The sequence below is a fragment of the Miniopterus natalensis genome, chromosome 2 (assembly GCF_054644295.1).
Source record: "Miniopterus natalensis isolate mMinNat1 chromosome 2, mMinNat1.hap1, whole genome shotgun sequence".
NCBI classification, from domain to species: Eukaryota; Metazoa; Chordata; class Mammalia; order Chiroptera; family Miniopteridae; genus Miniopterus; species Miniopterus natalensis.
Window position 1 is genome coordinate 136859746 of NC_142082.1, and position 26971 is coordinate 136886716.

Consider the following 26971-nt stretch of genomic DNA (forward strand, 5'->3'; position numbering starts at 1 on the left):
TGAGGTGTATGTGTGTTGGTGTGTGTGCCCATGTATCCTGAGTATCTGTCTTGTCACCATTCTGTCACCCCTCTCAACCTCTATTATTTTTGTCCGTCTGAGCCCCTGGGTGTCTAGGTGTGCATATGTGCTTTGGCGTGTCTGTGCATTCTTCACGCCTGAGTGTGCCCCGCGTGTAGGCATTTCTGTGGGTCTCTCTCTGAGGGACTGTGTATGTGTGAGAATCAGAAAGAGCCTCTAGCGAGTGTGTGTTGCTCTGGCATCTAACTTGCAGGTGTGTGTCTCTGTGACAGTGTGTGGGCGTGTGCCTGGGTGTGAACCGCACGGCGGCGTGTATTCAAAAGACAGTGTGACGCAGGCGCGGGCCTGTGTGTATGTGTCTGCGAGCGCGCCTGGCTGCGTTTCGCGCCCCCGCCCCTTCCTCTCCGATTTCTATTCCTCTCTCCTCTGCAAGCGGGCTTGGCTCCGCCGGCCGCATCATCTCCATCCATTATTGAAGAAACAGCCGCGTCCGCTCCAATCACATCAACACCCCCCTCCTGTCCCCCTCCTTTCCGCTCGCCCCGCAGCCCCTCTGGGTGCTGGGGGGGGGCGGGGGACGACGGCGTGGCGGGGACACCAGGCAGGAGCGGGCTCATGACCCTGTGCCCCGAGCCTGGCCACGCACCGGGACGCCCGGGTCCCCGGCGGAGAAAGCTTTGCATAAACAGATGGCACGGGCGTCTTTGTCTCGCAAGCTCGTGCGCTCTCGGAGCGGCTCCCTGCTCCTCGGCTGTTTAGCTGATGCAATCATGATCGTCTCAGAGCCTCTCCCGGAGCCCTTAATAGCGGCGGAGAGGGTCAGGGGCCCCGGGGCTCCCGAGCAGATGCTGGGCACTGTGTCTTCCCTCCTGGGCTCCGCCCGCCCCGAAGCCCCACAGCTGCAGAGGGAAGACAGAGCCCGCGCTGAGGTGACAGGCACGTGGAGGTGACCGGGAAGGGGACCCCAGGCAGTGCCCCAAGGTGTCCCCAGGCTGTCCCGTAGGACTGCTGCAGCCCCCCCAGGAGCAGCAAGCCAGAGAATAGGACTAGAACTGGTGACTGGGAGGGGGAAGACAGAGGTAAAGACCACGGCAGAGAGGCATCTGTAATGAGAGACGCGGTGAGGCAGAGAGAGGGAGAGGGAAGGAGAGACGACACAGAGACACAGAAACAGCTGCAGGAGGACAAAGCCAGGTAGAGAGCTGCAGAGCGAGAGGCAGGCACCGCCAGAATGATAAGGAAGAGAGACAGACATACAGAGACACAGAAATAGACAGAGCCAGGCAGACAGGGCCTGAAGAAGAAAAAGGCAGAAAGAAGGGCAGTTAGAGAGACTAGGACAGGCAGGGGCAAAGGGCAGTCCCTGGGCAGAGACGGAGCCCTGGGCACCTGGGGCCGCCCAGCCTCTCGAGGGGACTCATCCTGAACCTGGGGTGCCTGAGGCTGGCGAAGTGGCAGCTTCCCCATCTCCTCTCCGAACCCTCCACCCGGGCCCACTGCGGGACCCACCGCCTTGGCGGCCGGAGTGACAAGAGCGGTGGGCGGGGCGTGGACCCACCCGAGGGACTGACTTGCCGAAAAGCCGTGGGGCGCAGGGCTGACGCGGCCCGACAGGGGGCGTCCGAGGCATCTCCCCCGAGAGCTTAGAAGCAGCTCGGCCTGCAGGGGGCGTCCGCGCCCACGGCCCCTGCAGTCGGCGCCGAGCGGGGAATCCAGCTGCTTTTGACGTGAGGCGTCGTCCGCGCGGAGCAGTGTGCTGCGCGGTGCAGTGTTCAGAATCGGGTCCCCCGGCACCCTCGTCCGCCCGTGGTCACGCTTAATTCATTGCTAATAATTTCTGAGGTCCCTCACCCGCTGGGTCAGCTTGGCCTGAGATCTTTTGTTGGAAAAGTGCGGGAGGATGGGGAGAGATAGGATCTGGAATCCAAGGAGTTCTGTGTCGGCGGGAAAGATCATGATCCAGAAACAGGGTCACAAAGAAAGGGCCAGAGACTGGCACCGGAAGCTGGTGAAAGGTCCAGGAGCCCCGGAGAGGCCAGAGTAGAAGCAATCATGTGATAAGGGGCTCGGAGAGTGGAGCGGCCGCCCGAGGCTGGAGGATCTGCGGCGGCTCTAGGAGTGGAGCGGCGCGGAGGGTCGGGGGCGCGCTGGGCCCGGGCCGATGGAGCTCACGAGAAAGGACCCTGGACGGCGGGCGAGGGCCCGAGAAGCAAAGGGGCGAGGCGCAGGGGCCAGACATCCCTGCCAGCTTCTTGGCGCACCAGCTGTGTCACATAGAGTCCGACGTGCAGCCCAGCTCCGTGGCCCCTCGAGCTCTAGCTCCGGGATTGATTTTTGGTCCTAGATTGGAGAGCTGGGGTGCACGGGAGACAGAACGCCCCATTCCCCGGCGGGTGGAGTGCGGGTGCTGAGGCAGGGACCCGCGCTGTGCCACTCCAGGCTCCGACATCCCTTCAGCCCCCCTCCCCCACCCCCCACACGCGTCCGAGCTAGTCTCTATCTCTTTGTTTTCGCTGTATCGCTGACACTTTATCTCATTACCGGTCGGAGGGAGGCGGAGAGCCTGGGACCCCACAGCCTAATTACAGCCGCACTTGTCAGCGCAGGGGACGGGGGAGGTATCCGCGCCAGGGAAAGGAAGGAAGCCCCCAGGAAGGGCCTCCCTGTACACCCAGGGGCCCAGCGGTGGGTGCACATTTAGCCCCTGCCCAAGCCGCCACAGGGCTCTGGAGGGGCGGTGGGGAGCTCTGTGGGATCCAGCTGCCCAGGGGGCCGCGAGGCCTGAGTGGTAGGGTGGAGGTTAGCGTGGGAGTGGGAGAGGTAGTTAGGGTGGGCTCCTGGGTCCCTGGATCTCCAGTTCCCCAAAGACGGTGACAGTGAACCTTCTCACCCTGACAGGTAACATACACCTAAGCTGGCTGTGGAAAGGGAGGCAATCAGTTGCTTGCTCTGTGCTTCTGTTTCTGCGTCTTGTTCTCTTTCCTCCGTCCACATCGTGTCTATCTTTCCTTAACCTTTTCGCACTCGATTCTCCACCTTTCCGTCACAGCCAGAGGCAGAGAGTGGCCTCCTTGGGTGGTTCCACCTTCACCCTTCCCCAGGGTAGGCAGGGCAAGCAAGTTTCTCAAGCCCCCAAACTTTGACAACTGGGGCAGCCTGAGTTCTTCTGTTGAACTATCTGTCCTCCTCCTTCCACTACACTGTGGAGGGGACAGAACTAGGGCCTCCACGACCTGCCATCTCCTGGATGCTCTAGGGAAGCGATTTTCGACCTTTTTCATCTCATGGCACACATAAACGAATTACTAAAATTCAGTGGCACACCAAAAAATATATTTTTTGCCTATCTGACAGAAAAAAAATAGGTATCATTGTGATTTATTCACACTGGACGGCTATTGTGTTGGCTGTTGTCATTTTTTTATTTGACAATTTAAGGGAAAAGAGGTTAGTGCCCCTGACTAAATAGTCAGTTTTAAAAATTCTTGTGGCACATCAGTTGAAAATTGCTGTTCTTAGGGGTGTCGGGGAAGCATTGCAGATGTCCTTGCTCCTCCCCTGGTGCCACCTGTGAACACTCCATACCTGCACTTTTCCGGGGGTCTGCCTGCCACTGGTCTCATGGCGAGTCCCTACCCCCACTTCTGCATCCCCTCTCAATCAGAGTCTGGGTCAAACCCCGTGAGGCCTCTCCCTAGGACCAGCCCAAAGCCCCAGTGGTGTCCCCGTGGGCCAGGATACAGACATCTGAAGGAGAGAGTGGAGGAGCAGAAATCCCTCAGCTCCCCAACAATTCTTCCCAACTCTGAGCCTGGAACTGGGGGAGGAAGAGGAATGGGTGGAGGTGGGGTAAATTGGATCCAAAGGGCTGGGCTGGGCTGGGCCGGGCTGGGCTGACCCCTCCCCAGCCGGGGGCGGGACCCCAGGAGGAGCGAGGGAGCGGAGCCCTGGAGAGGACCAGACACTGGAGAGGCGATATGGCAGGAACCAGTCTTGGGGCCCGCTTATACCGCCAGATCAAGAGACATCCCGCGGTGAGTTCTATCCCCAGAGCCACTGATTCTAACTCCTAACTTTTTTGCCAGCGGGCCCTCAAATCTCCCAGTCCCTTCCTTCTGCCTAGCTCCCCCAGCGTTCCTAACCTTTTTTCCAGGGTGCCCTCAACTATCCCTGCAATATGCCCGCCCCCGTGTCCCTTGAATCCCCCTGGGACAGGCTCGCTGAGGGGTGGGGGAGACTAGGGCTGGAGCTGTGGTGTTTGAGGTTCCCGGTCCCCTCTCCCAGAGGGGAGCGAGCGCCGGCCCCCAGGCGGGGGGGGGGGGGGGCAGCTTGGCAGGAAAGCTTGTAAAGGGAGACTGGGAACTACGGGGAGGGGGCTGACTCCTAAAGTGTCCTCAATCTTCCCCGCAGCTCATCCCGATGATCGGCTTCATTGGCCTGGGCATGGGCAGCGCGGCACTCTACCTGCTGCGGCTCGCCCTGCGCAGCCCCGATGTCTGGTAAAGGCCGGGCCCGGGGCACTGGCTGGGGGCCTGCATGGGCCAGAGGAGGCAGGAAAGAGCGGGCCTCTCAGGAGTGGCGGGAACGGGTGGTCCTAGCGCGGATCCCCCTGCCGCACACCTGCCCCTGCCCCGGGCATCGCGGGGCTGAGCCTGCTCCTGACCTGAGAGCCCGTCTCCCCTTCGGTCCACCCCACGGCGTTCGCGTCTGTGGCTCCAGACTTGCCCCGGTTGCCATGGCGACGCCGTTCTGCCGCGGCAGGCGGGCGGTGGGTACCTCAATATCTGCACGCCTGGCGCTGGGGATGTGGCCAGATGAACGTCTGGGGGTCCAGTAGGGGTCGGGTGACAATGAGACTCCACGGCCTGGCCGGAGACAGAGGGGGGTCAGGGGGGTGTTCTGAACGCATCAGGAGCTCACCTTGCCTCCTCGGAATTGGAGACACATTACAGAAACCCCAGCCCTTCAGGATCTCTGCCCGATTCCCCCTGCTCTGCTCTTCCAGGTTGACCCAGGGTGGCAAGGCGCAAGTGGGAGTCCCTGGGTTGGGTTGTCTGCCCCTCATCTGGCCTCATTCTGACAATGGTGACAGTCTTTGTGTCTTGTCAGTAACTGCTAATGTTACCCCTCCCCAATCTCTGGCAAATGGGCCCCCTCTGGGCAGGACAGGGGTGGTGGGGTAGAGGCAGAGACCCTGGGTGTTACCTTAGGCTCTAAAGTCTTAGTTCCCAGAGAGGAAACTCTAACCCTCCCCCTCCCTCTCCACAGCTGGGACCGAAAGAACAACCCAGAGCCCTGGAACCGCCTGAGCCCCAATGACCAATACAAGGTACCTCTCAGAGGCTCTAGGGCTGCATTTCCATCCTCTCATTTCTTGTTCCCTGGGAAGACCCCTTGGTAGCCCCCCAAAGGGAGGCCTGGGGCACTCTGTGCAACCCCTGCCCTTCCATAGTTCCTTGCAGTTTCCACGGACTACAAGAAGCTGAAGAAGGACCGGCCAGACTTCTGAGCCTGGCTGGGGCACATCAGCCAGCCTCCTCCTTTCCTCTACTCTCTGCCCCCAGCCTCCAGGGCGCCACTTCGTCACCCAGTCCAGCTCCTGCGTACACAGGCCTGGTTCCCACGCCAAGGGGAGGCAGCTCCACCCCCACCCTCTTCCCTTACTCCCAGCAGCGGAAGCGCCTCTGACCCTCAGCTTTAGTCTCACGCAGGGGATTGGGGGTGGGAGAGTTAGGAGGTGGGGAAGCAGTGGGTTAACCCAAAAGACCCAAGGCAGCTGCCCCTCTGCTAAGCTACCAGGGGCCCTGTAGGGTGTGGCACAGGCTACGTGCTGAGCGTGGCCAACGTGAGCCAAGAGCAAAGCAGGGGCCTGAGTGCCAAGCGACGTGGCGGGCCCCACGTTTGCCCAGGCTCTGGGAGCCAGCCCAGGGAGGTGCTGCTCTAGGCTCGATTTGGCTCGCAGCCTGCTGCCCAGCCTGCTCTAGATGAGGCACCTCTATACCCAGGGAGGGGCAGCATGCTGTTCCCTGTGACTCAGGAGCCAACCCACACCCCCTCCAGCCTAGCACCTGGGCCTCCCCCTGTCATCCCACCCCTCCTTGCTCCCCTCTGTCCCCTGGGATCAAACAGAAGCAGCCGTGGGCAAAATACAATTTCATTTAACAAATTGAATTTGCTGCGCCTGCTAATCACGTCTGGTGTCGGCTCTGATCAGAGAGAGAGAGAGGAGGCTGCAGCCCCCGGGGGTCCTTGTGGGCGAGAAACACATGGAGGGAGACAAATCACCACCTGGCCCAGGGGACCCCTCCCACAGTAATAGAAGCTCAAGTCAGGTTAGCATTTTATTAGATAAAAACAGAAAGGAGGGTGTCTACCCACCCCTTCCTCTGGCTCACAAAGGTAACTCCCCTGTCCCTAAGAAAGAGTAGGGAGTCTATAACACTGAGATAACGGGCACCGTTAGGGCAGAGAGCCCCAGACCCCTTCTTCTAAGTCTTCTTACAAAAAGGAATTTCAGCTACAAATTTTGTGAAGGAAACTACATCTGGCTCTTCCTCTAAGTGAGAGGACTTCCCTCCTCCAGCAAAAAATTGGAAGATAGGCCATCCCCTCCATTGGTCCAGGTACAGGGAAGACGAATAACTTTAGTCTATGAGCCTCATTTCCTTGGTGCCTTCAGTGCTCATCAAAACCAGGCATGGGGAAGGCCCTGGCAAACTGCTCCACCCGTTTCCTGAGGTCAGCAAGCCGATGTCTTGTTTCTGGGTCCTTGAGCAAGAAGGATTTGAAATCTTGCAGTTTGGCTAGAGAGGAGCGAGGAAAAGTAGTCAGAGCTCTAGGGAAGGCAGTGAGATCACTGGGGAAAGGGCGGAGAGTGAAAGTAACTGGCTGGCTCAGGGGTCTAGCACACTCACAGGTCTTGCTCTTCACCTCCAAGCCAATGTTGACCCCTTCATCTATAAAGTCCACCACTTTCCTGAAGTCATCCTCACGAAACTGTCGAGAGGTCAAGGCTGGGGCCCCTGGAAGAGAGGCAGAAGAGGATTAGCATAGCCCAAGCCCACCTTACAGCCACCCTTCCCTCCTGGAACTCCAGGTCTCACCAAGCCGAAGGCCCCCTGGAGTGATGGCACTTCGGTCTCCAGGACAGGTGTTCTTGTTGGCTGTGATGGATACAAGCTCCAGCACCCGCTCAGCCCGAGCCCCATCCAGGCCCTTGGGCCGCAGGTCCACCAGCACTAGGTGGTTGTCAGTGCCACCTAAGGGAGAACAGTAAGCAGAAAATGGTGAGTCCTGGGCCTATGCCTGAGACTAGAGGCTCACACACGCGCGCACACACACATCCGGCTCACCAGATACCAGTGAGTAGCCTCGATCTAGCAGGGCATCAGCCATGGCCCGAGCATTCTTCAGAACCTGCAGGGAGTACTCCCGGAACATGGGGGTGCAGGCCTAGAGATGAGACAGGAGCACCTGGGACCTCAAGTCCTACCCCTTCTACTCTTCTGCCCCCAGCATAGTTGTGACTCCAGCCTTGACCCCTCCCCTTCTGCCTTTTCCCTCCCAACAGCTCCAACTTCAGTTAGCAAGATGCAGGGCCTGAGCATCCAGATGCCCACCACCCCGACAATAGTAGGCTCTCCAACCTGCTTTAGGGCCACAGCCACTGCAGCAATGGCATGGTTGTGGGGGCCCCCCTGCAAGGACGGGAACACAGCAAAGTTGATTCGGTCCTCAAACGTATAAGGGATCTCCCGGCCAGTCTTGGGGTCCACAGACTGTACCCCCTTCCGATAGAAGATGAGTCCTGACCTGTGTGGGAAGAGGGTAGTCAGAATCTAAGCTGAAAAGAAAGGACAAGGGATGGGAAGAGCAGAGGAAGCTGGCTGACCCAGGCCCCTGAGGGCTCTGAGAGTCCTCGTCAGTCATGCTCAGTGTGCTTGACTCCAGTGGTCAAGGGGAGCAGAACCTCCCTCCCACCCCCAAACCCCCTGCCAAGGAAATGCCACCATGGGCAAAAGAAGGAGAATCCTCAGACTAGGTAGAACTCTTCAGGTAGAATGAGATCCTCTCAGATCCAGGCCAACAATGCCCTGGGAATAAGGCACGAAGGCAGGGAAAGGCAAGGCCTGACCTCAGGGGAGCCTGACCTGGCCCCTCGAAGCGTCTTGTGAGTGGTAGTGGTGACAACATCCGCATGCTTGAAAGGTGAAGGGATCACCTTGCCAGCCACCAGGCCACTAATGTGGGCCATGTCTGCCAACAGGTATGCTTTGACCTCATCACACACCTCGGCGGGTACAGAAACAGGCCTTAGTCTGGGGAGGGCCCAGACAGGCCTGCCCAAGGCTGCCCCTCCTCCAAAATCTCCCCATCACCCCTTAGGGAGTGGCAGGTACCCCAGCCTTCCACCAACCTCTCTCATGCGGGCATAATCAATGAGGCGAGCATAGGCGCTGGTTCCAGCTATGATGAGCCGTGGTCGGAAAAGTCGAGCAGTGATTGCCAGCTGGTCATAGTCAATAAGGCCAGTTTGGGGCTGGAGAGATAGACAAAAAGCTAAAGCCTTTAAAAAGAAGCAGTGCAGCCCACTTTCCTCTTTGACCCTGAGGGCTGCCTAGGGCTTCAGCCCCTCACTTTTCCCAGGAGAGGGTTCCCAGACCCTGAGCAGCTCCCTCCCCACACCCTAGAGCACTCACTCACATTCAATTTATAGGGCATAGACTCAAAGAAGATGGATGTGGCTGAGATCCTCTTGACATCAGACATATAGCCATGGGTGAGACTGGGAGGGGAGAAGAGGAAGTAAGAAGGCTTCTAAGTGGAGCAACGCGCAGACTTAGCCACTCCTTTCCTGCCCTGCTCCAAAGGCCTCTGTCTCTGGGACACTGCTCCTAGCATGCACCACCCTCATTGCTCTGTCCACTCTGTGCTGAGCCCTGGTTACTGGGGTCTTATCTTCTTCCTGCTCTGTAAGATGAAAGACAGGGAGAGGCCTGTTTCCCATCTGCATAGCACATGGTGGGAGTGCAATAATAACTCCTCTCTCGTGCCCATACTGCCCGCTAAGCCTATCACCCACCCCATTCATACTCACTGGCCACCATCAGGCAGGTCCAGCCCCATGATTCGGTCATGAGGCTGCAGAAGGGCTGTATAGGCCGCCAGATTGGCTGGGGACCCCGAATAAGGCTGGACATTGACTCCCCACTGTGCAGGATCCAGGTCAAAGGCCTCCAAGGCCCGGCGTTGACACAGCAGCTCGATTTCATCCACTACCTCTGCTCCTCCATAATATCTGCCATGGGAGGAGGGAATATCAGGACACAGAGAAAGGCTTCCACCATCTCCTTGACTAGTAGCAAAGGAGTGGAAAGGCTACTCCTCTAAACACACTGGAAGGGTGCAGGCAGGTGTCCCCTACAAGGAGCACCATCCCTAAGGCTGTCCTCCAGCCCTCTGGTGCCTAGTCCTCACCTCTTGCCAGGATAACCCTCCGAGTACTTGTTGTTCAGACAGGACCCCAGGGCTTCCAGCGCAGCTCGACTGCAGAAATTCTGGGGTAAAGGGTGGGGACAATGTCAGAAGGAACAAGAGCCCCTGTTGAGAGACTCCCACAGCCCACCCTGCCAGAACCCCAGGCTGCAAGGAGTTGAGTTCTACAGAAAGCTCTGTTCATTCAGGGTTCCTTGCCAGGCTTGGGGCGAGAGGCAGCATCCTCAGAATCCAAGCTGCCATGATAGGCATCCCCAGCAAGCCCACCTGTCCACTCATACCTGTGCTTCCAGGTTCCTCTTTTCTCTTGGGAGGGGGAAGGGACCAGAATTGACAGGAGGGGATCTGGAAGCTCTCTAATGCCCCCATCCCATAACCCAGTCTAGCTCTGCCTTTGCTTCAGAGAACAGTAAAAAGAGGGGAGCTAAGACCCAGGAGGAAGATCCTGAGTCTGAAAGGGAGAGCTGGAGAAATAGCAGTAAGATGACCTATTACTTCCTGCACCATGGTGGCCCAAGCCTTGGCCCCTCTCCCCAGGCCCCACCTCTGAGGCAATGAGTTCCAGGCCACGACATTGTCTGTCCTTCTCCCTTTGCAGCAGCTCCCACATCTCAGGGTCACTGTCTGACAGCCTCTCCTGGCCTGTCCAGCCCCTGGTTGCTTCTCCAGTCTGGGTCTGGGCTGCTTCACTGTGCTGGCACCGTATGACCATCCTGACCAGCTGACCATATCTCCGAAGAGGCTAGGGGAGGAAAAGCCAGGGTCAAATAAAAGCGTTCAGACAAATAGTCTCCCAACAACCCTCAGCCATGCTTATTGGGCCCTCTGGCTCCAAACCCAACAGCCAGCTGTCCAGCCTGCCTGTTCCAGTTTTCACTACCCCACTCCAAAAGTTAGTTCTAGAGCCAAGGCTGAGATCAATGTCCAGGGGGTGGTTCTGATTCGGTCCATTCACCTCACCTCGGAATCTTCCACTCTGCAAAGCCACAGGGTAAAGTTTGTCTTCTAGAGGCTAGAGGTTCCAGAACCTCCCCACCCACAGGAACAGAAGGGTCTTCCCTAGGGCCTCCATAAACTGATATTCCAGTCAGAGGGGAGGCCAAGTTGCAAGGGATTAAGACAACAGGCTTAGTTAGAGGTGGTTTTCGGAACAATGGAGGTAGAAGGGTAGATTTTTAGCAGTCCCAAGGCAAGAGGGATGGGGTGAGGTGGGGTGGGGGTCTGATGACAGGGAAGCCCAAAAACCACTTCCAGTCCTCTGCCCTGCCCCTCTCCACCTCCTTCCAGTCCACAGAGCCTCGAGAATCCTGATGCAAGCAGTGGGCTCGGTTGCATCATCCCCAGGGCTAAGAGTTTGCAGAAAAGACTCAGCTTGCTGGTCCAGGGTGGAAACCCAGCTGTCCGCCAGCACAGGATTCACGTGGCATCAGTTAGTTCTCTCCCCAATTGCCACGTGAAATGGAAGGTCACGTGGCCCTGGGGCTTCTGATTACCGCAATGGAGAGGGGCCCCTAGTTACCCCGCCCCACCCGGGGGTCTCGGGGATTCCCTGGTTGCCCGTCCATTCCCGGAGGACCCAGACCATGTGGAAAACCCGGGAGAACCTCATAGTTTGTGAATGGATACTACGGTAGGAGGGGAGCTTGCTTTCTATTGGTCACCCACGCTCCGGAGCCCCATTCTTACCCGAGTCGCCGAGAGAAAAGAGAAAGGCAGCATCTCAAACCGAAGTCGCAGGAGGTCCAGCCGCCAACTCTAGCTTGGGGAAGGAAGGAGTCCGAAGAAGACTGACCCGAGAGCGCATGCGTAGGAACAGCAGCCGTAGAGGCCACAAGATTAAGGGTAGGGGCCTACACATGCGTGCAGCGACTCCTTTATGGCCTTCTGGGAATTGTAGTTTTTTCCACCTTTCTTCCGCTTCATTTCCCGTCTGTAGCCCCAGGGTCAGAGGGCCTGAAAGAAAGATCTACTGCTGCCCCCATCTCCTCACTGTCCTGGAGATCTTCAGGTTTTTCACCCAGCTGTCGTCCAGAGAACAGCCATTTATTGAGTGCCTACTGAATACCTAGCGTTATTAGGCTCCCCGGGAAATACAAACACTCCTATACAAGCTAGAGTGCCATGGTGCCCTGGAATGCACCTGGTTTGGAAGGGTGAGAGACGTGAGTTCAAGCTCCAGCTCTGGGACCAACTAGCAAATTAACCTATCTGGGCCTCAGTTTCCTTATTTGTAAATCAATAATAAAATAACATGTGGTGGGGATTAAATGAGACTTTGTATATATGCATGCTCTGGAATAGATTGTCCTCCCTTCCTCCTCTGACTTAATAATGTGCCTCCTCCTTCGCCATCTCCTCCTTCTCCTGGGACATCCAGGAGCTGAGCGAGATGCCCCATCTTGTCATTATACTTGTTGAATTTTGTTAACTGTTCACCTCTTGCCTCCATAGCAGTCATTGAGCTCTCTTTATTTCCCTGGGGCTATAGATACTTGGAACAGGAAGAGATCTTCCTTTTAGCCTGACTTCCTCTGGCCTCATCCTTTGGGGGAGGAACTCACTGTCCCTTCCAGGAGTAGGTTCCCAAGACTGGATATCAGAATTAGCTGGGAAATCTGATATAAATATAACTGTGGAGACTCTCCTTGGAGTTTCTGATTCAATGGGTCTTAAAGAATAGTTGGTATTCACCCACTCACGCTGACACAACAAAACCTCTCCTCATGATTCTAATAAGCAGTGATTTTGAGAACCATTACCTCACATAGCAATATTACACATTCTTTCATTCAACATACATATTGAACTCCTACTCTGTGCTAGGCATGCCATAGCCCTGGAGATATAAGAATAGATTACTGACTGCTGGGACATCAAGAAGTGAACAGGTAACAAAATGCAACAAGTGCAATTATAGGCAGGGGCACCTCGCTCTGCTCTCACGTGTCCAGATGTCTGAAGAAGAGGGTGGGAGGAAGAGGAGGAGAGAATGGCTTTGGAGAAGGCAGGTTTGTGAGTCAGAGGAAGAGGGGAAGACAATCCATCACAAAGCAAGTTCACACGCAAAATCTCATTTAATCTCACATTATTTTACTGCTTTACAAGTGAGGAAACTAAGGCCCAGATGGGTTAATTCCAACCTTTCTCACTTGGCTCTCATACCAGGCCTCAGAAGTTCCCCCTTAGCTCTAACCTTCTTCCCTGTCACTCTTGCTCCAAGAATTCCCAGGTCTTTCCAGCACTAGGCCTGTGTTAGGACTCCACTGGGTTCTTCTCCTTCCTCCAGTCTCTGACCTAGAACCACTCCCACCTCCCTCCTTCTTTTGGTTGATCCTGTTATTCATTCTTATCCATCCATTCGTTCATCCATCGATATTTATTTTCCCCTTAGGGACTTTTCACTCCCAGGCGCGTCTGGCTCACACTCACCTTTGACTCAGTTTCCCTCTGGAGCCAGTGGGCAATCCCCTGGAGAAGACTGCTCTCTCTGAGGGACCTTGACCCAGGACTAGCGGCGAAGGAAGGCTGAAGAAGAGGCTTCGTTCTGTGCCGCAGCTTGTCAGTACCCCCTCCCTAGCCCCCCGTCAGGGGTCCCGAGGGGCGGGGGGCGGCTGAGCTTGAGAACTGCTAATGAAGCCGCAGCCAATTAACGCCCCGGCCAGGGCTGGGGGCGGATAAAATTAGCAGCCGTAGCTGCGGGAGGGAGCTGAGGGCTGGAGCTGTAGGCGGGGGTGGAGGGGGTGGAGGGGGTGGAGAGGATGGGCAGCTGGCTGAAGGGGGCCTCGTTTGCGGGCGACTTGCAGCGGCGACGAAGCCCCACTCTCCGAACTCTCTCACGTCCCTTCCCCCACCCCTTCGTCTCAGGCCTCACTCCCTCTCTCCCTCACCGGTCTGCAAACTCAGCGCCCACGAAATTAGGAAGGAAAAGGAAGATCGATGACTCCAGATGCCGCAAACACCGTTCCCCTTCCCCCCACCTGCCGCCTCCAGCCAGCCCCACGGAACTTAGCAGGTTGTCAGCGCTCTGCTTACGAAGTCCCCGCGTCTCCTTGAATGGAAATTCAAAGCCGTTATATCTCCTCCCCCAAATAGTCCCAAATAGTCCGCTAGGAGTCCTCTCTCAGGTTTAAATCCCATCCTATCTCCTGCAGCGTCACTCTTCCCACCTCTGGGAGGAAAATCCCCACCTCAGGTAGGGCTCCTACCCCAAGGGTCGTCCTTATTCCTATGTAATCTGGGCTTGGATGACATCCCAGGTGCTAGCTCCAACAATGTTTGCCTCAGTTTCCCCCGCGAGCCACCAGGGGAGGAGCCCTGGCCGTCTCTGCCAGACGTTAAAACCTACACCATCCCCTCCTTCCCTACAAAGGTCTCACACAAACTCGTATTGGATTTCACTTTATTTTGTTCCCTTTCCCGTCTGTTTTGGAGTAGAAAAAATATCACCGAGAGGAAGCAGCTGGAAAGGGGCAGGTGGAACAGGACTGCAGGGATGGCAAGGAGGCAGGCAGAGGGCAGGGGCCAGTCATCGCGACGCCCAGGAGCCTGCTTCCACTACCCTAATTGGGGGTTTTGAAGAAAGAGGAACAGGCAAACGTCAGGCAGAAGGGATGGCTTACACGTCTTTACAGTCTTTACTCGGAGACAGGGTGGAGCAGGAGAATGAGAGCCTGGGGTAAGAAAGTCGGGGTGGGATCAGGGTGCCAGGCCAGGCGTTATTAAAGCTTCGGCCTAAGGGAGTGTCCAGCCCAGAGCCGGGGTCGTCAAGGGGAACCAATGTGGGCGTAGGGGACGCTGGGACCGCCTATTCTGGGGCTGCGCTCTTGTTCCTCCATTTTGGGGTGTAGCTGAGGGGGCCTCAAAGGCACTCCCCGTAAGGAAAAGGGGACCCACGCCAGCTGATAGTCCCCAGGAGGGCTGTTCCTCTCGTCCCCAGAATGGAAGGGTGGACGGGGCCACAGGAGTTGCGGGACATTGGGAGGAGTCTCACTTAGGGAGGCCGGGATTTGGCGGGAAGCTCAGGGCCCGGGCGCACTATCCAAAGTAGGGGTGCTCGCTCTGGAAGTTGTAGTCTGGGCACACCTTCTGCACCAGTTTATAATCAAAGCTGAGGAAGGAGACGAAGATGCAGATGACTTTGAAGGGCTTGGCGCAGAGCCAGGCGGCCTGACTCTGCGTGTGCTCGGTGAAGCACACCTGCGACGGGTCGTACAGGCAGGGGCGGTGCTTGCGCGCGCGGTTCGTCTTCTCATACTCCACGTGGCAATTGAAAGCGCGCGACTCTTTGGCCCCGGGCACTCCCAGGGCTCCCCCGAGTGGGCCCGCGAGAGCGCCCCCGAGGGTGCCTCCTAGCCCTGCCCCCGCGGCAGCTAGCCCCAGAGGGGGGCCCAGCCCAGGGAGGACCCCCTCCAGGGCCAGCGAAGACTGCAGAGGGTGGGGGGCGGGGCCCGGCAGCCAGACGCCGCCGAACTCCACCCGCTTAGAGGGAGGCACGATGCTGACACTGAGGTTGCCCAGGCTGGAGGAGTTGTGGCGGAAGTACACGCTGAAGGTCCCGTTCACGTGGTCCACGATCTTGCCGGTCACGAGCAGCGAGAACTTGAGGGTATGCACCCGGAAGTAGAAGTCCCCCCAGCCAAAGATCTTTTTGGCGCGGGCCGCTTTGATAGACGGCTTTCTCTTGGTGCGCTGCGCGGGCAGCGCCCCCGCCGCCCCCACCCGGGCCAGGGCCGCAGTGTGGTTAGCGGGCCAGGCCCAGCTCCAGGCGCGCGCCGTGCCCAGGCCGTCGGAAGACTGCGGCGCCGGGAGTCCTTGGGCGGGGGCGCCCCCTCCGGCCGCAGCGGGGCGCAGCTCCAAGTACTGCGGCCTCCCGGACTCCGGTATCTGGGCACTGACGGCCTGTGGACGAAAAGAGGAAGAAAAAGAGACGCTGGGAGTTGTCCCTGGCCACCCGACAAGGGCCTTAACCGTGCCAGCCCCTTTCCAAAGCCGCTAGGAGACCGGATGGAATCGAGCGGCCCACAGCCAGTGGTTCAAGGAGCGTGCGTTGTAGTAGATCTGCAGCCCTTTCAAGCTGTGTGGTCTTGGCCAAGTCACTTCACCCATCTAGGCCTCAGTTTCTACATCTGTGAGATGACACTGAGAATCCTTATGTTCTTCCACATCTCCCATGCAGCTGAAAAAGCCCAAGCCAGTGTGGGTTTGACTAGGGGGACAGGGACACTGTCTCCTCCAGCCTGGAACCTGCTTGGTTCAGGGTAGCGATTGTCAACCTTTTTCATCTCATGGCACACATAAACTAATTACTAAAATTCTGCAGCACACCAAAAAATATATTTTTTGCTTATCTGACAAAAAATAGGTATCACTGTGATTCATTCACACCGGATGGCTATTGTTGTGTTGGCTGTTGTCATTTTTTAATTTGACAATCTAAGGGAAAGGAGGTCAGTGGCCCTGACTAAATAGTCAGTCAGGTATTGCATGTTTTAAAAATTCTTGTGGCGCACCAGTGTGCAGCTGCACATTGGTGAAAATCGCTGGCTCACAGTAATGGGCCAGGGAGGAGTTGGAGTCAGGCAAGTGAGGCTATGACCGCTGTCAACATCCAGCATCAAGAAAGAGGTGAAGACCTCCAGATGCCTCTGTGGAGACTAGAGCCCTGACCCCAGCCTCATCCTCTACTCCCTGTGGGGAGGAGCATAGGAAACCAGTAGAGCTGAGGAGAGCATCTGGGCGTTGGGGGTTAAGGCTTGGGGGCTACTCAGGTCCTTCTCCCTGCCTCCAGCACTCCTGCTCAGTGAGGGAGGCTGCCTGGTGGTTTTTCCCAGGGCTCGGGGGCAGAGGAGGAGCAGCCCCTGCCCGCCCCTACCCCTCTCCTTGTGTCTCAGGTGGCAGCGATCTGGGAGACAGCGCAGTCGCGTGTACAAGATAGATCGAGAGGTGGGAGCCGCGGGGCCAGGCCTGGGCCATCAATTATCTGGGGGTGGGGAGGCAGGGGTGGCCGGGAGTTAAGGAGACAGTCGGTCAGAGCGAGAGGAAGAAATATGGAGATGCAGCTCCAGTGAGGGGAGTGGGAGGGAGAGGAGCTGTACATGTCAGAGTGTGTCAGTCAGACTGTGCTAGCTGTGGCTGTTAGGGTGGCCCTGACTGCGTGTGGGTTCACACTGGGGGGAGGGGGTATTGAATGTCAGTCTGGTGTGGTTATGTTTCTGTTAGCCTGGGATGGTTGTATTGTGTATCTGTCTACCTGGAGTGATGTGTGTGTCTGTGTGTGTAGCTATGGTGATAGGTGTGTGTCTGCTTGGGGTGGCTGTGCATGGTGGTTATATGTGTGGCCCTGGTGACTGTATGTGTGTGTGTCTGTATGCCCTTGTGTATCAGTCTGCGGAGGCTGTGTGTTTATGTGTGTGTGCCTGCTTGTGGTAGCTGAATTCTGTTGTGTCAGTCTGTGGCAGCTATGTATGTGTGCCTGGGTTGTATGTGTGCCTAGGTTGCATGTGTACCTGGTTGGCTGTATGTATTAATCTAAACAAGGCTGTGTATTAGTCTGTGGTAGTTGCATCTGTGTGACAGGTATTAGTTGTACGCCTGGGTTGACTGTGTGTGATTCTCTGGGTGCATCACTCTTCCTGTGTGAGTTCCTATCCTCCTGCGTCCATGTGTCAAGCTCCTTCTAAGGGGTGTGTGTGTCAGTATATCCATAATGACAGAACATGTGTGATCTCCTTGTATTTCTCCTGGGGGGGGTGTGCATGTGTGTGAGTTGTATATGAATGGTCCCACTTGGCTGAGCTTTGGGTAAAGTAAAGACGCCTGACAGCATGGGTGTCCCCCTCTGTACACACCCATGTTTATACACCATGTGTCCATAGGCGACAGGAACGGCAGAGTCAAGCTGCTGGGCTAGAATCTCCACCGCCTGGTCCCCATCCCCACAGCTCTGCGATCCTGGGTTATTAATGCAGCTGCCGCCACCCGATCATCATACATATTTATCGCCCCCCTCATTCCCCCGCCCGTCCATACCTCCTCCCAGCTCAGGTGAGGGGGGGGAGAAAGAGTGATTGACTCAGGCGTGTTTGAGCTGACAGCTAACACCCTGAGGGCAGGCCTGATAGGGGTTGGGGGAAAGGGGTCCTAGGCCACAGCAGGAGGGGGGAAGCACCTCTCCTGGAAGTGGACTTGGAGAGAGCAGAACTGGAGCCCCAGAGAGGGCATTGGAGGAGAGAGTGTGTGAAGCTGTGAGGGAAAGCGGAAGGGTGGGGCTGCAGGGACATTTGAGCTCTGACACCTACTCTCCTCACCCCTCTGGGCTCAACCACTGCTTTTTCCAGGGACTTCCATCAGTCCCTGAAGCCTGCAGCTACAAACTCCAAATGCCTCTGAGCCATTCCCTGCCCCAGCACACCCCAGCATCACCCAGTGTCCTGCACCCTGCCCAGGACCTGTGGAGGGCTGGCTCAGTCCAGCAATTCCTCCCAGGCAGGGTCTGGGATAGGGAGGCAGGTTTGGCTGGGTGCTGGGGGTTGCCAGGTATCTCCTCTCTGATCCCAGACAAATTGATGTCTGTGCTCCTCTGATCCTGGCAAATCCCCGGGCTTTGGACACCCGTACCCCCACCCGCCGTAGTAGACAGCCAAGATCAAAGGGAAGAGTTGGGGGGGCAGTCAAAGCGACCTTGCAGTGCAGAGCTCGGACGGGGAGGAGCGAGAGTCTGCGAGGAAACGAGCCGAGAAATGGGAACATGGAATAAAATAAAATAAAATCCTCCCTCTGGCTTCCTTGCTCGTCTGCTCCCTTCTCCCTCTCGCTCTCCCTCTTCCACTGTTTTTTTCCATCTCTCTCTCCCTCTGACTCTCAGTCTCTTTTTTTGTCTTTCAGTCTCTTCCTCACTGTTTCTAATTTCCCTTTTATGATTCTATTTTTCTCCCTGTTTATGTCTCTAGTTGTGGTCCTTTCCCTCTACCCTTCAAGTTGTCTCTCTCCAGCTGTGGGTGGGGGTGGAAGTGAGGGGAAAACAGGGTGACAAGGAAGCCCCACTTTGTCCAGAATCCACGGTGCTGTCCCCCCTTCTAGAACTAAGGTGAGAGCAGAGTATTGTCCGAGGACGGGTTCCCCTCAGTCCAGAGCTGGTTTAATTAAGCTAATTGAGCGCAGTGACATTTTCGGAGGGGAAAGGCAAGCCCGGCTGTCGGGCGGGGGTGGGGGTGGGTGCTCAGAGGTGTTCAGTGGCAGACAGGGATGTGGGGGTGGGTGGGGGTGCGATTCACCAGGTGCCTCCAGGCCCATACAGAGTGGGAGCTGAGCCAGGAGTGCTTTGCCCCCAAGGCAGCGAGCCCACGCACTGAAGGGGAGTTGAGGCCGCCTCTTGCTGCTGAACAAACTCCGTTGGGGGGGGGGTGCTGCTTTGGGATGGGAACGCTGGGAGTGGGGGGAGGATAAGACTGTCAGCCCCCCAGCCGCATTGCAGGGTGCACCTCCCCAGGGCCTCCAGACTGGTCGGTTGCTTCTCTCCTGCTTCGTGGGTCAGGCTGGGCTGTTTAAGATTCCCACGGGGGAGGGCATGGCACCCTGTGGTTGGGGAAGGAACCAGTGCTCTGGCCCGGGTTGGGGACGGAGAGGGAAGTGGGTCCTGAGACCTTGTACCTAGAAATAGGTGGGGCACTGCGGTCAGGGCGGGTGGAGCAGCTAGGGTCTGGCTGGGAACCAGGGATGGAGATAAGAGTGAGGACAGAGTGGGGAGGACAGGATAGGCTGGGTGAGGACTGGGCGGACACAGAGGGGGATCAGGAGTGTGCACCTGGAAGGCACCGGTATTGGGTACAGAGGTGAGGATGGAACAGGCTAGAAACAGGGTAAAGCCTGAGGAGGAGGTCAGAGGTGGTGGACAGGCACTGGGCGAGGCAGGGATGCCGCGGGGTTGGGGTCAGGGGAATGAGGGGAGGGGAGAGAATGGAAGGGAACCAAAAGGAGTGAGGGGAGGGCAGGGGTGGTGGGTGAGGGATGGGCTTTGGGGATGGGCGGGAATGAGAAAGGGACCTGGACTGTGGGATGGGGCCGGCCCCGCGGGGATGCTGGTGGGTGGAGAGTGGTTACTGGGCAGAAATGGGGGTGCAGAAACGCAGGGGATGGGGATGGGAAATGGGAATGAGGACTGGACTGGGAAACCCGGGGTAAGTAGGGAGTGGGTGAAGGGGAAGGAGACGAGAGCTGAGGACAGGTATGGTAGGCAAGTCAGAGGAAAAGGCAGAGGAAGGGCAGGGTTAGGCTCTGGGAGGGGGCTCGGTCGAGGTGCAGTCACCTCCTTCCAGACTCTCGGGCGAGAGGGGGCGGGGACCGCTGTGGGGCGGCTCTGCCCTTGGGCCGGGTACGCCCTCCCCCTCGGCCCCGCCCGCCCGCCTGCCCGCGCGCTCCCGGTCTGCAGCGCAAGGCTCACCGTTATCTGAATTTTGATTTTATTTTATTTTATTTTATTTCCCTGCTTCCTAGAGCCGGCGCGGTCCCCCCGGGAACGGCGCCCCCCGCCCCCCGCCCCGCGCCTCACTTTATTATTGCAATAAATGTGCCTATAAAGGCGCGGGCTCCGGGGCGCGGTGGGGGGGGAAGCCGCGGAGCGGGGATGTAATTTCCCGAAGCCGGAGCCGGAGGGGGAGTGGGCGGGGTGGAGATGGAGGAGGGGTAGGCGAGGGAGAGGGGGAGACTCGCCAATTTCCAGCACTCAAGGCAGCGCTCCCTGCTCTCCATCCCCGCCTTGCAGCTCGTTCCCACCCCACGCCCTGAAACTCCCACTATGCCCTCAAACGCTTGAGCCCTGGGGGACCCCTCCCACATGACCCTGCCCATTCTCTGTTATCTGTCCCCCTCCTGGACCCCAACCACTGGGAGTTGCAGGGCTCTGTCCAAAGTTCCCCATCTCCTTGCCCATGACTTTATCTCTGACCCTGCGATGCCCTCTCCACTTACCTGGTCTCTTTCAACACTATCTAGCCCCTTCCCAATGATCCAGTCTCTGGCCCTAGTGATCCTTCTTTACCTTGCTTCTGTCCCTCAATTACTTCACATCTCCACTCACCTTGTCCTGGATCTCCACCTCCTCCACTGCTCCAACCCAGAGAGACCTGAGAAGTCTAAATTCTTTCCAGCAGGTACCCCTCCCATACTCAGGCTTCAGCCAAAGGGGGCTGTCACAGTGCCCCCGCCCTTCGATGCCCCTAGCCCAGCTGCAGCCCTGATTACCCCCAAATCCCTACCAACAGCTATGGGCCCTAGCCCAGGCTGCACGTGCCTAAGTGGCTCAGCCAGAGATTAGCTGGGGGGCTAGATGGGGTTATGGAAGCAGGAGGGGTAGGCTAGATGTCTGGCTGGGGCCAGCTGGCTTTGAGACTCGCTTGGGCTTAATCCTTCCCCCAGGAAGGTCCCACAGAACCCCACCCCTGCCCTCCCCCAGCTAATTAGTAATTAGTGATTAGTGATTAGTAACTATTGATCTGCTGCTTCTCACAGTAGGCAGATGCTTTGGCAAGGAGTGGGGAAGACAGAGACTGAGAGGGAGAGGAGTCAGAGACCAGACCATATTAGAAAGATCCTGAGAAGGCCTGGCTCAGAGAGCAGGGCCTCAGGGTCAATGGAAGCCAGGAGTCCCAGGTCCTGGGAGGAGACCAGGATTCTGGTGCAAAGAGGAAGGAGAAAGAGCTCCTGGAGGAAGGACAAGTGAACTGGGTGGGAGAAGGCAGGGTTGTTAATGCGGACAGTTACGGTTTCCCAAAGAGCTATCCTGTAAACTGTTCCCCACCAGCCTCTTACCCACTGTCAACCCACTGACAACCCTGGCATTGAGACAGCCCTGATCACACACACACACACACACACACACACACAAGCCACACTCAGATACATGAACACATCCTAAGGCTTACAGCCCAATACCCACACTCAAATGCACTCAAAACATGCAGATTCACACTCACAAACCCTGGAGACTCACACAGACAACACATAGGCTGCAGCACACAGGTGCACTGGAGATCTACCTTGGGGTGCACATGTGTGTACAAGTCATACTCACAAGTGCACACAAGTACACACAGATAGGTACTGGGACACACAACACTTTTCTACACACATTCCCCATGCACAGTTATAAATATTCTCACACCCACAGTCTGTACACACAGGTAAACCCCTTCTCACACACACACGCTGGACTAAATGGCAGATATATACTTCCCCACTGACTCCAACACAGAGACCCACAGCTGCAGCTCTCACACACACTCAGCCAGATCCCCATTGCTCACATCCTCATGCTTACTCTCCCTCAAGTCTCCACCAGATGTTTCATTCCCCTTCAGGGGGCAAAGGAAATTAAACCAGATCTGTCCACAGGGGAGTTTGTGATGGGGAGAGTGGAGAGAGTGGGAGGAAGTAGAAAGGAGGGGTGGGGGGAGTACCATCCCTCCTTCCTCTCCCCCAGGCCTTGCAAACAGTGGGTTGTGGGGCACAGACTCCCCCCCCCCCCCCAGTCCTCTAAGGGCAGAGATGAGCAGGGAGTCCAAAAGAAGTTCCATCTGGTGGGAGCAGTTTCTGTGGAGGGGGCTCCTCTGCCTACCTTCCGGCCCCTCAAGGTCACCAGGATGGTTTGGGAGAATCAAGAAGCTCAATTGCCAGCTTCACTGGGCACCCCCTGCCCTGCTGGAGCAGCTGAGTGTGATCTGGCTGAGCAGGTGGAGGGGTCCAAGTGTTGGGGGCAGAACTATACCCCTTCCAGACTCTTCTGGGCTGGGGGTTGGGTGCAGGGAGTAGGGATTTAGGAAGCCACCTGCCTGCCCCCAGACTAGCTAGGTTACAGTTGGGGTGCAGAAAACAGAAGTCATGGGCAGGGGAGCTAATTGAGGGAGACTGGAGGCCAGGGCCTAGGTCCCCATTGTGGGACACTCAGTGGGGCACAGATGGCTGCGCTGTGAGGCAGGCACTTGCACTCACCCCTTCAAAGCCAACACCACACACCATACCAGCATACACAAACATGGTCCCTAGCACTAGACACACAAGCCTGGCTGTCCCTGACGCACACATGTACACAGGTGCACAAGCTGCCCCACACGCTACACCAGCACAGATGAGCACACCGTGTACTCCAGTTGAAGCTTCCAAGTCAGGAGGGAGGCAGATCAAGTCTGGGCTCCCTTAGCCTCCGAGTCCTCGCCGAGGAGCCTCAGGGAAAGAGTCAGCCCAGGGAGGTGGGGGCACGGAGGGGACGGAAGGAGAGACTCCCCTTCCAGACAGCCCCTACCCCCTATCAACCGGCTCCAGAGAGGGGTGTGTCTGTGAGGTGGTGCAGGGGAGATGGTGTCTCCGTGGGAAATGTGATGGGAGATTGTAGCCAAGTTCGGCCGCATCTGTGTGCGTCCGTGTGTGCGCGCGTGTGTTCGGGCCGTGTACATTCGGAACACGCTGCCCACCTGGCGTGGTGACAAGTGCAGAGAAGAGAAATGCGAAGGCGCAAGTGGAGGGGTGGAAGGACAGACAGCGAGGGTGGCGAGCGAGACTGGCGCTGCAAGGCGGCAAGGCTGACACCCTGCTGGCTTGTCTGTCTGTCTCGCACTCCCGCTCCGTCTGGCGCACTCTCGGGTCGTGCTTCGTCCCCTCCCCCGCCGCGCCCCGTGCCAGATCCAAGTCCGGCCTCCACCCCTTTCCCTGAACCCGACCCCCAGCCAACTTGTGCTGGGAGAGCGCCTGTTCTGGATGGGGAGTGTGTCGGCATCCCCCACGCCGCGCTTTGCTGGGATGTGTGGGGCGGGCTCAAGGAGCCCCTCGCACTCTGGGACCTTTGCGTCCAGGACCCTGGGGCTCGCGTTGCAGCCCTGCTGCCCTTACCTTCTTCAGGAGCCACGGACCAAAGAGCAAGAGAAGCCATTCCGGGAGCAGCCTCATCTTCCCAGGCGGCGAGCGGGGCGGGCGGGGCTGGTCCCGGGGCTGGACGTAGCCCGGCCGAGGGTCTGGGGCTCGGGGCTGGCGCTCCGGGGGTGGCTGCCTGAGACGCGGAGCAGCGGCGCGGCCGGCGGACTGGGCGCCAGGAGCGAGCGCGGCGCTGGGGGCGGGGCGCGGGCGGGGGAGAAAGTTGGGTCGGACTCGGGCGGCGGGCGGGGGCGGGGCTCCGCGGCGCTCCAATCCCGGCCGCGCCCCGCACGCCCCCTCCCTCCCGGCTGGGGGCAACGAAGGTGACTTTCACTCGGACACGCCCCGGACACGCCCCTGGCCCAGGTGCGAAGCGTAGAGGGCGGTGGATCCTGGGACCGTGCACCCTCGAGCCTGGGCCTGTGTACCGACGAGGAATAGGGCAGGGCGTGGGGCTCGAGCTCCTGACCGGTGTCCACAAAGGGCCCACCACGACCAGGGTCCCTCGAAGCTCCGGGCCAAGGTGGGTCCGGGGCAAGATCAGGGCCAGGGCCGAGGTGAAGGCGGGCGGGGCCTCGGGCGGCTGCCGCGGCGCGGCGCTGACGGGGATGGATGGGCGCCCCGCGGCTCATTCGGCCGGGAGATGAGAATCATTGATCACGGACGGAAACCCCATCACGTCTGTCAATAGGGTTGACAAACGGCGCTCCCCGCCTGCCCCACCCCCCTGCCCCCCAGAGCACCTCCGCGATCCCAGGACTCTACTGCTAGACTGGCCGCTCAGCTTTGCCCCTCACCCCCCGCCCCTGGCCCCCCTCCCCGCCGCGCGTCCCAGAGAGTCCCTGAGTGGGGGCTGGGCAGGAAGTCCCACTCGGCGCACCTTCGCCTGGCCTGTTGGTGCCATCTCTATATCCCTTCCCTCTCACTGTCCCATCTTTCACCATCAGCACCTCTGGATGCTCTCCCCTTCCTTCTCTGTCTCTGTCCTTGTCTCTGTCCTCAGCCCTGTCTCTGTCCCTTTCCTCTAGGTTGTTTCTTCACCGGCTCCCTTCTCCACCTAGTGTCTCTCTCTCTCTCTCCACTGCCCAGAGTCTTCAGCTGTCAGCTGTTGCTATGCACTGAGGCTGTGGCTGAGGTTGTGGTATGACCGACACCTAGACAGCTAGAGATAGGGACAAGCAGAGAGATAGGAACAAACAGATAGGGACAAGCAAAGAGACAGGGTGACAGGCACATACCCCGAGACACCCACACACATACACCCAGGCATGCCCAGCAGATGCATTCACAGAGGCAGGCCCCACCACAGAGGTGAGCACACAGGCAGAGTGAAACACATTCATGCAGAGGCCAGAGCACACTAAAGGCACAGTGACACACAGGTGGACACACTTGGTTTACACACACACAGAAACACACACAGATACAAATGCACAGTTGCACCAAGAGACAAGTACATCCAACCAGGTATTCAGAGCCTACCCTGCTTCCTTGCCTTGGCAGAGGCAAACATCCGGACAGAGATGGACACACAGAGGTGTATGTTGGCACTGGCAGTCCAAATGACAAGCCCAGGCACGCACAAACAGATAAATATAGGGATGTGACAGACACACACAAAAAGATCAGGGGTGCTGAGAAGATGAGGCAGACAGACAGTAGTCAGGAGGCAGGAACCTGGGTGGAAGTGGGGCAGAGAGGAAAGAGGAAGGGGCTGAAGTGGCCAGGCCGAGGCTCCAAGGCTCCAATCAGAATCCTGAGCCCAGGCCCCAAGCCCATGGGTGCTGCAATAGTTGATGGGGGCAGTGTGCACACCCAGGCCTAGGGTGCCCAGGACAGATGCCCATCTCTAGGGTCTTGATCTTCTGGAGTCCTGACCCACCCGGTCTCTCCTCCTTTTGCTACAATCTCAGGTTACTCCACGCTCTCTCCAGCTACACACACACCACTCTCCTCCTCCCCTCTCTGGGTCTTTGCCTCAGTCCCTGTATCTCTCCATCTCTCTCTCTTGTCTCTCATTCTGTTTATATGGCTTCTGCCCCTGGTTCTACCCGTCTCTTCTCCATCTCTGTCTTAGACCCCCTCTGCTGTCCTTGCCAGGTGGGGAGTTTTCAGGACTGCCTCCTGGTAGACCCACTCCTGGCTCTTCCTTGAGGGCAGAGAGAGGATGCTGACTGGAGGGGTGTGTATTCCAAGCCGCAGCTGGGGGCCCTCTCACTTTGCCCAGGATCTTGAGGCGACAGGCAGAGAATCGGTGGCTCCCGGGGGGCGCCAGATGCGAGGCTGGCAGAGGGAGAGAGTGAGGGGGTGGGGCTGGTGGTGTGGTAGGGGAGTGGGTAGGCGCTGGGCGAGGGAGGGAAGCCGGCAGGCGGAGGGTGGGAGGGGGTGTGGCAGAATAGCCCGAGGGAAAAGTGAGAGGCTGGACGGGAGTCAGCCCGCAGGTGCATAATTAGTGCTTTGGGGTGGGGGCTATGCTGGGCTTCAGGGTGAGCTGCTCTGCAGGAGTGCATACGCCACCTGCTGGACAGATAGGCGCACAAGCCTCCGCCTCAAAGATCAACAAGGACGCCCCCTTTTCTCAGTAGGGTCTCTTTGCCCTTGAACCCTTAGGGGAGACCCGAGGCAGTGGAGGATCTCAGAGCTGGCTTGTAGGCTAAGGTTGGAGATGAAATCTCAGAGCTGAGAGGGAAGGGGAGTGAAAAACAGTGCTCCCTTTTTAGGAGTTGGGTAAGGGTTCTTTGCAGCCGCCCTCTCTAAGCTCATATTTTCTGTTGAGGAGAGAATGGGACTTAATGTAAAACGATGTGACCTGCTTTTCTTTGGTCAGGGGTCGAAGTAGACCTGGGATCCCTTTAATTGTAGCTGTCCTTTCTCATCCACCCCTGGGATGTCTAAAATGATTGGTGAACTAGGTCTGTTGGTGGCCCATTGGGCCTGGCAAACTGATTTTCCCTGTTCTCCTTCACTCCAGGAACCCCCTTCTCCTGAATCCAGGTTTCTACTCTTGGCATCTGATTAATTAGTCTCCACGAAATGTGAGATGTTAGTGTTTTGCTTTTTAAAAAAATCCTCACTGAGGATATTTTTTCCATTGCTTTTCAGAGAGTGGAAGGGGGAGAAAGAGAAACATTGACGTAAGAGAGACACATCGATTGGTTGCCTCCTGCACGTGCCCCTACTAGGGCTGAGCCTGCAACTGAGGTACATGCTCTTGGCAGGAATCGAATCTGAGACCCTTCAGTCCACTGGCCAATGCTCTAACTACTGAGCCAAACCAGCTAGGGCAAGAGATGTTAGTGTCATAAGAGCAATATCAGGCAGAGAGCTGTATGGGACAACCCTGAAGGATTAAAAACCCCTTCACAAACCTAGTGTGCTCATTTCCCATGGTGGGATTTCTCACTGTGGGAGATCATTTTGGTAGGAGTGGTGGTGGTGTTCTATAAAAGTGACAATGCAGAGAAACAGATCTTGGAGTTAGTGTCCTAGAGCCAGAGGGAAACAAGATCTAGAGGTGAAGTCACCTGCTCAAGGTCACACACCCAGGAGAAGCAGA

The 26971-nt window shown here is 57.5% G+C and overlaps 3 protein-coding genes across 4 annotated transcripts; 1 reads left to right on the forward strand and 2 right to left on the reverse strand.

Annotated features, from left to right (window-relative positions):
• Positions 1-3998: 3998 nt before the first annotated feature.
• COXFA4L2 (cytochrome c oxidase hypoxia associated subunit FA4L2) lies at positions 3999-5867 on the forward strand. Its single transcript, XM_016224415.2, has 4 exons — positions 3999-4055; positions 4432-4520; positions 5290-5350; positions 5474-5867. Exons 1-4 carry the CDS (start codon positions 3999-4001, stop codon positions 5528-5530), a joined length of 264 nt encoding a protein of 87 aa, XP_016079901.1. The 3' UTR covers positions 5531-5867.
• A 482-nt stretch (positions 5868-6349) lies between these two features.
• Positions 6350-11313, reverse strand: SHMT2 (serine hydroxymethyltransferase 2). 2 transcript variants are annotated; one of them, XM_016224413.2, is made up of 12 exons: positions 11203-11313; positions 10061-10258; positions 9499-9578; positions 9119-9319; positions 8725-8806; positions 8438-8560; positions 8172-8311; positions 7668-7833; positions 7374-7473; positions 7125-7280; positions 6936-7043; positions 6350-6824 (listed from the first exon to the last, which is right to left on the reverse strand). In XM_016224413.2, the coding sequence occupies exons 1-12, from the start codon at positions 11233-11235 to the stop codon at positions 6697-6699; spliced, it is 1515 nt and encodes a 504-aa protein (XP_016079899.1). In that variant the 5' UTR covers positions 11236-11313; the 3' UTR covers positions 6350-6696. The 2 variants fall into 2 exon arrangements, with proteins under 2 accessions (XP_016079899.1, XP_016079900.1); XM_016224414.2 differs by lacking the exon at positions 11203-11313 and adding an exon at positions 10794-11086.
• Positions 11314-13898: 2585 nt separating this feature from the next.
• On the reverse strand, positions 13899-23451 carry NXPH4 (neurexophilin 4). The gene is made up of 2 exons (XM_016224430.2): positions 23395-23451; positions 13899-15414 (listed from the first exon to the last, which is right to left on the reverse strand). The coding sequence occupies exons 1-2, from the start codon at positions 23449-23451 to the stop codon at positions 14551-14553; spliced, it is 921 nt and encodes a 306-aa protein (XP_016079916.1). The 3' UTR covers positions 13899-14550.
• Positions 23452-26971: the final 3520 nt, after the last annotated feature.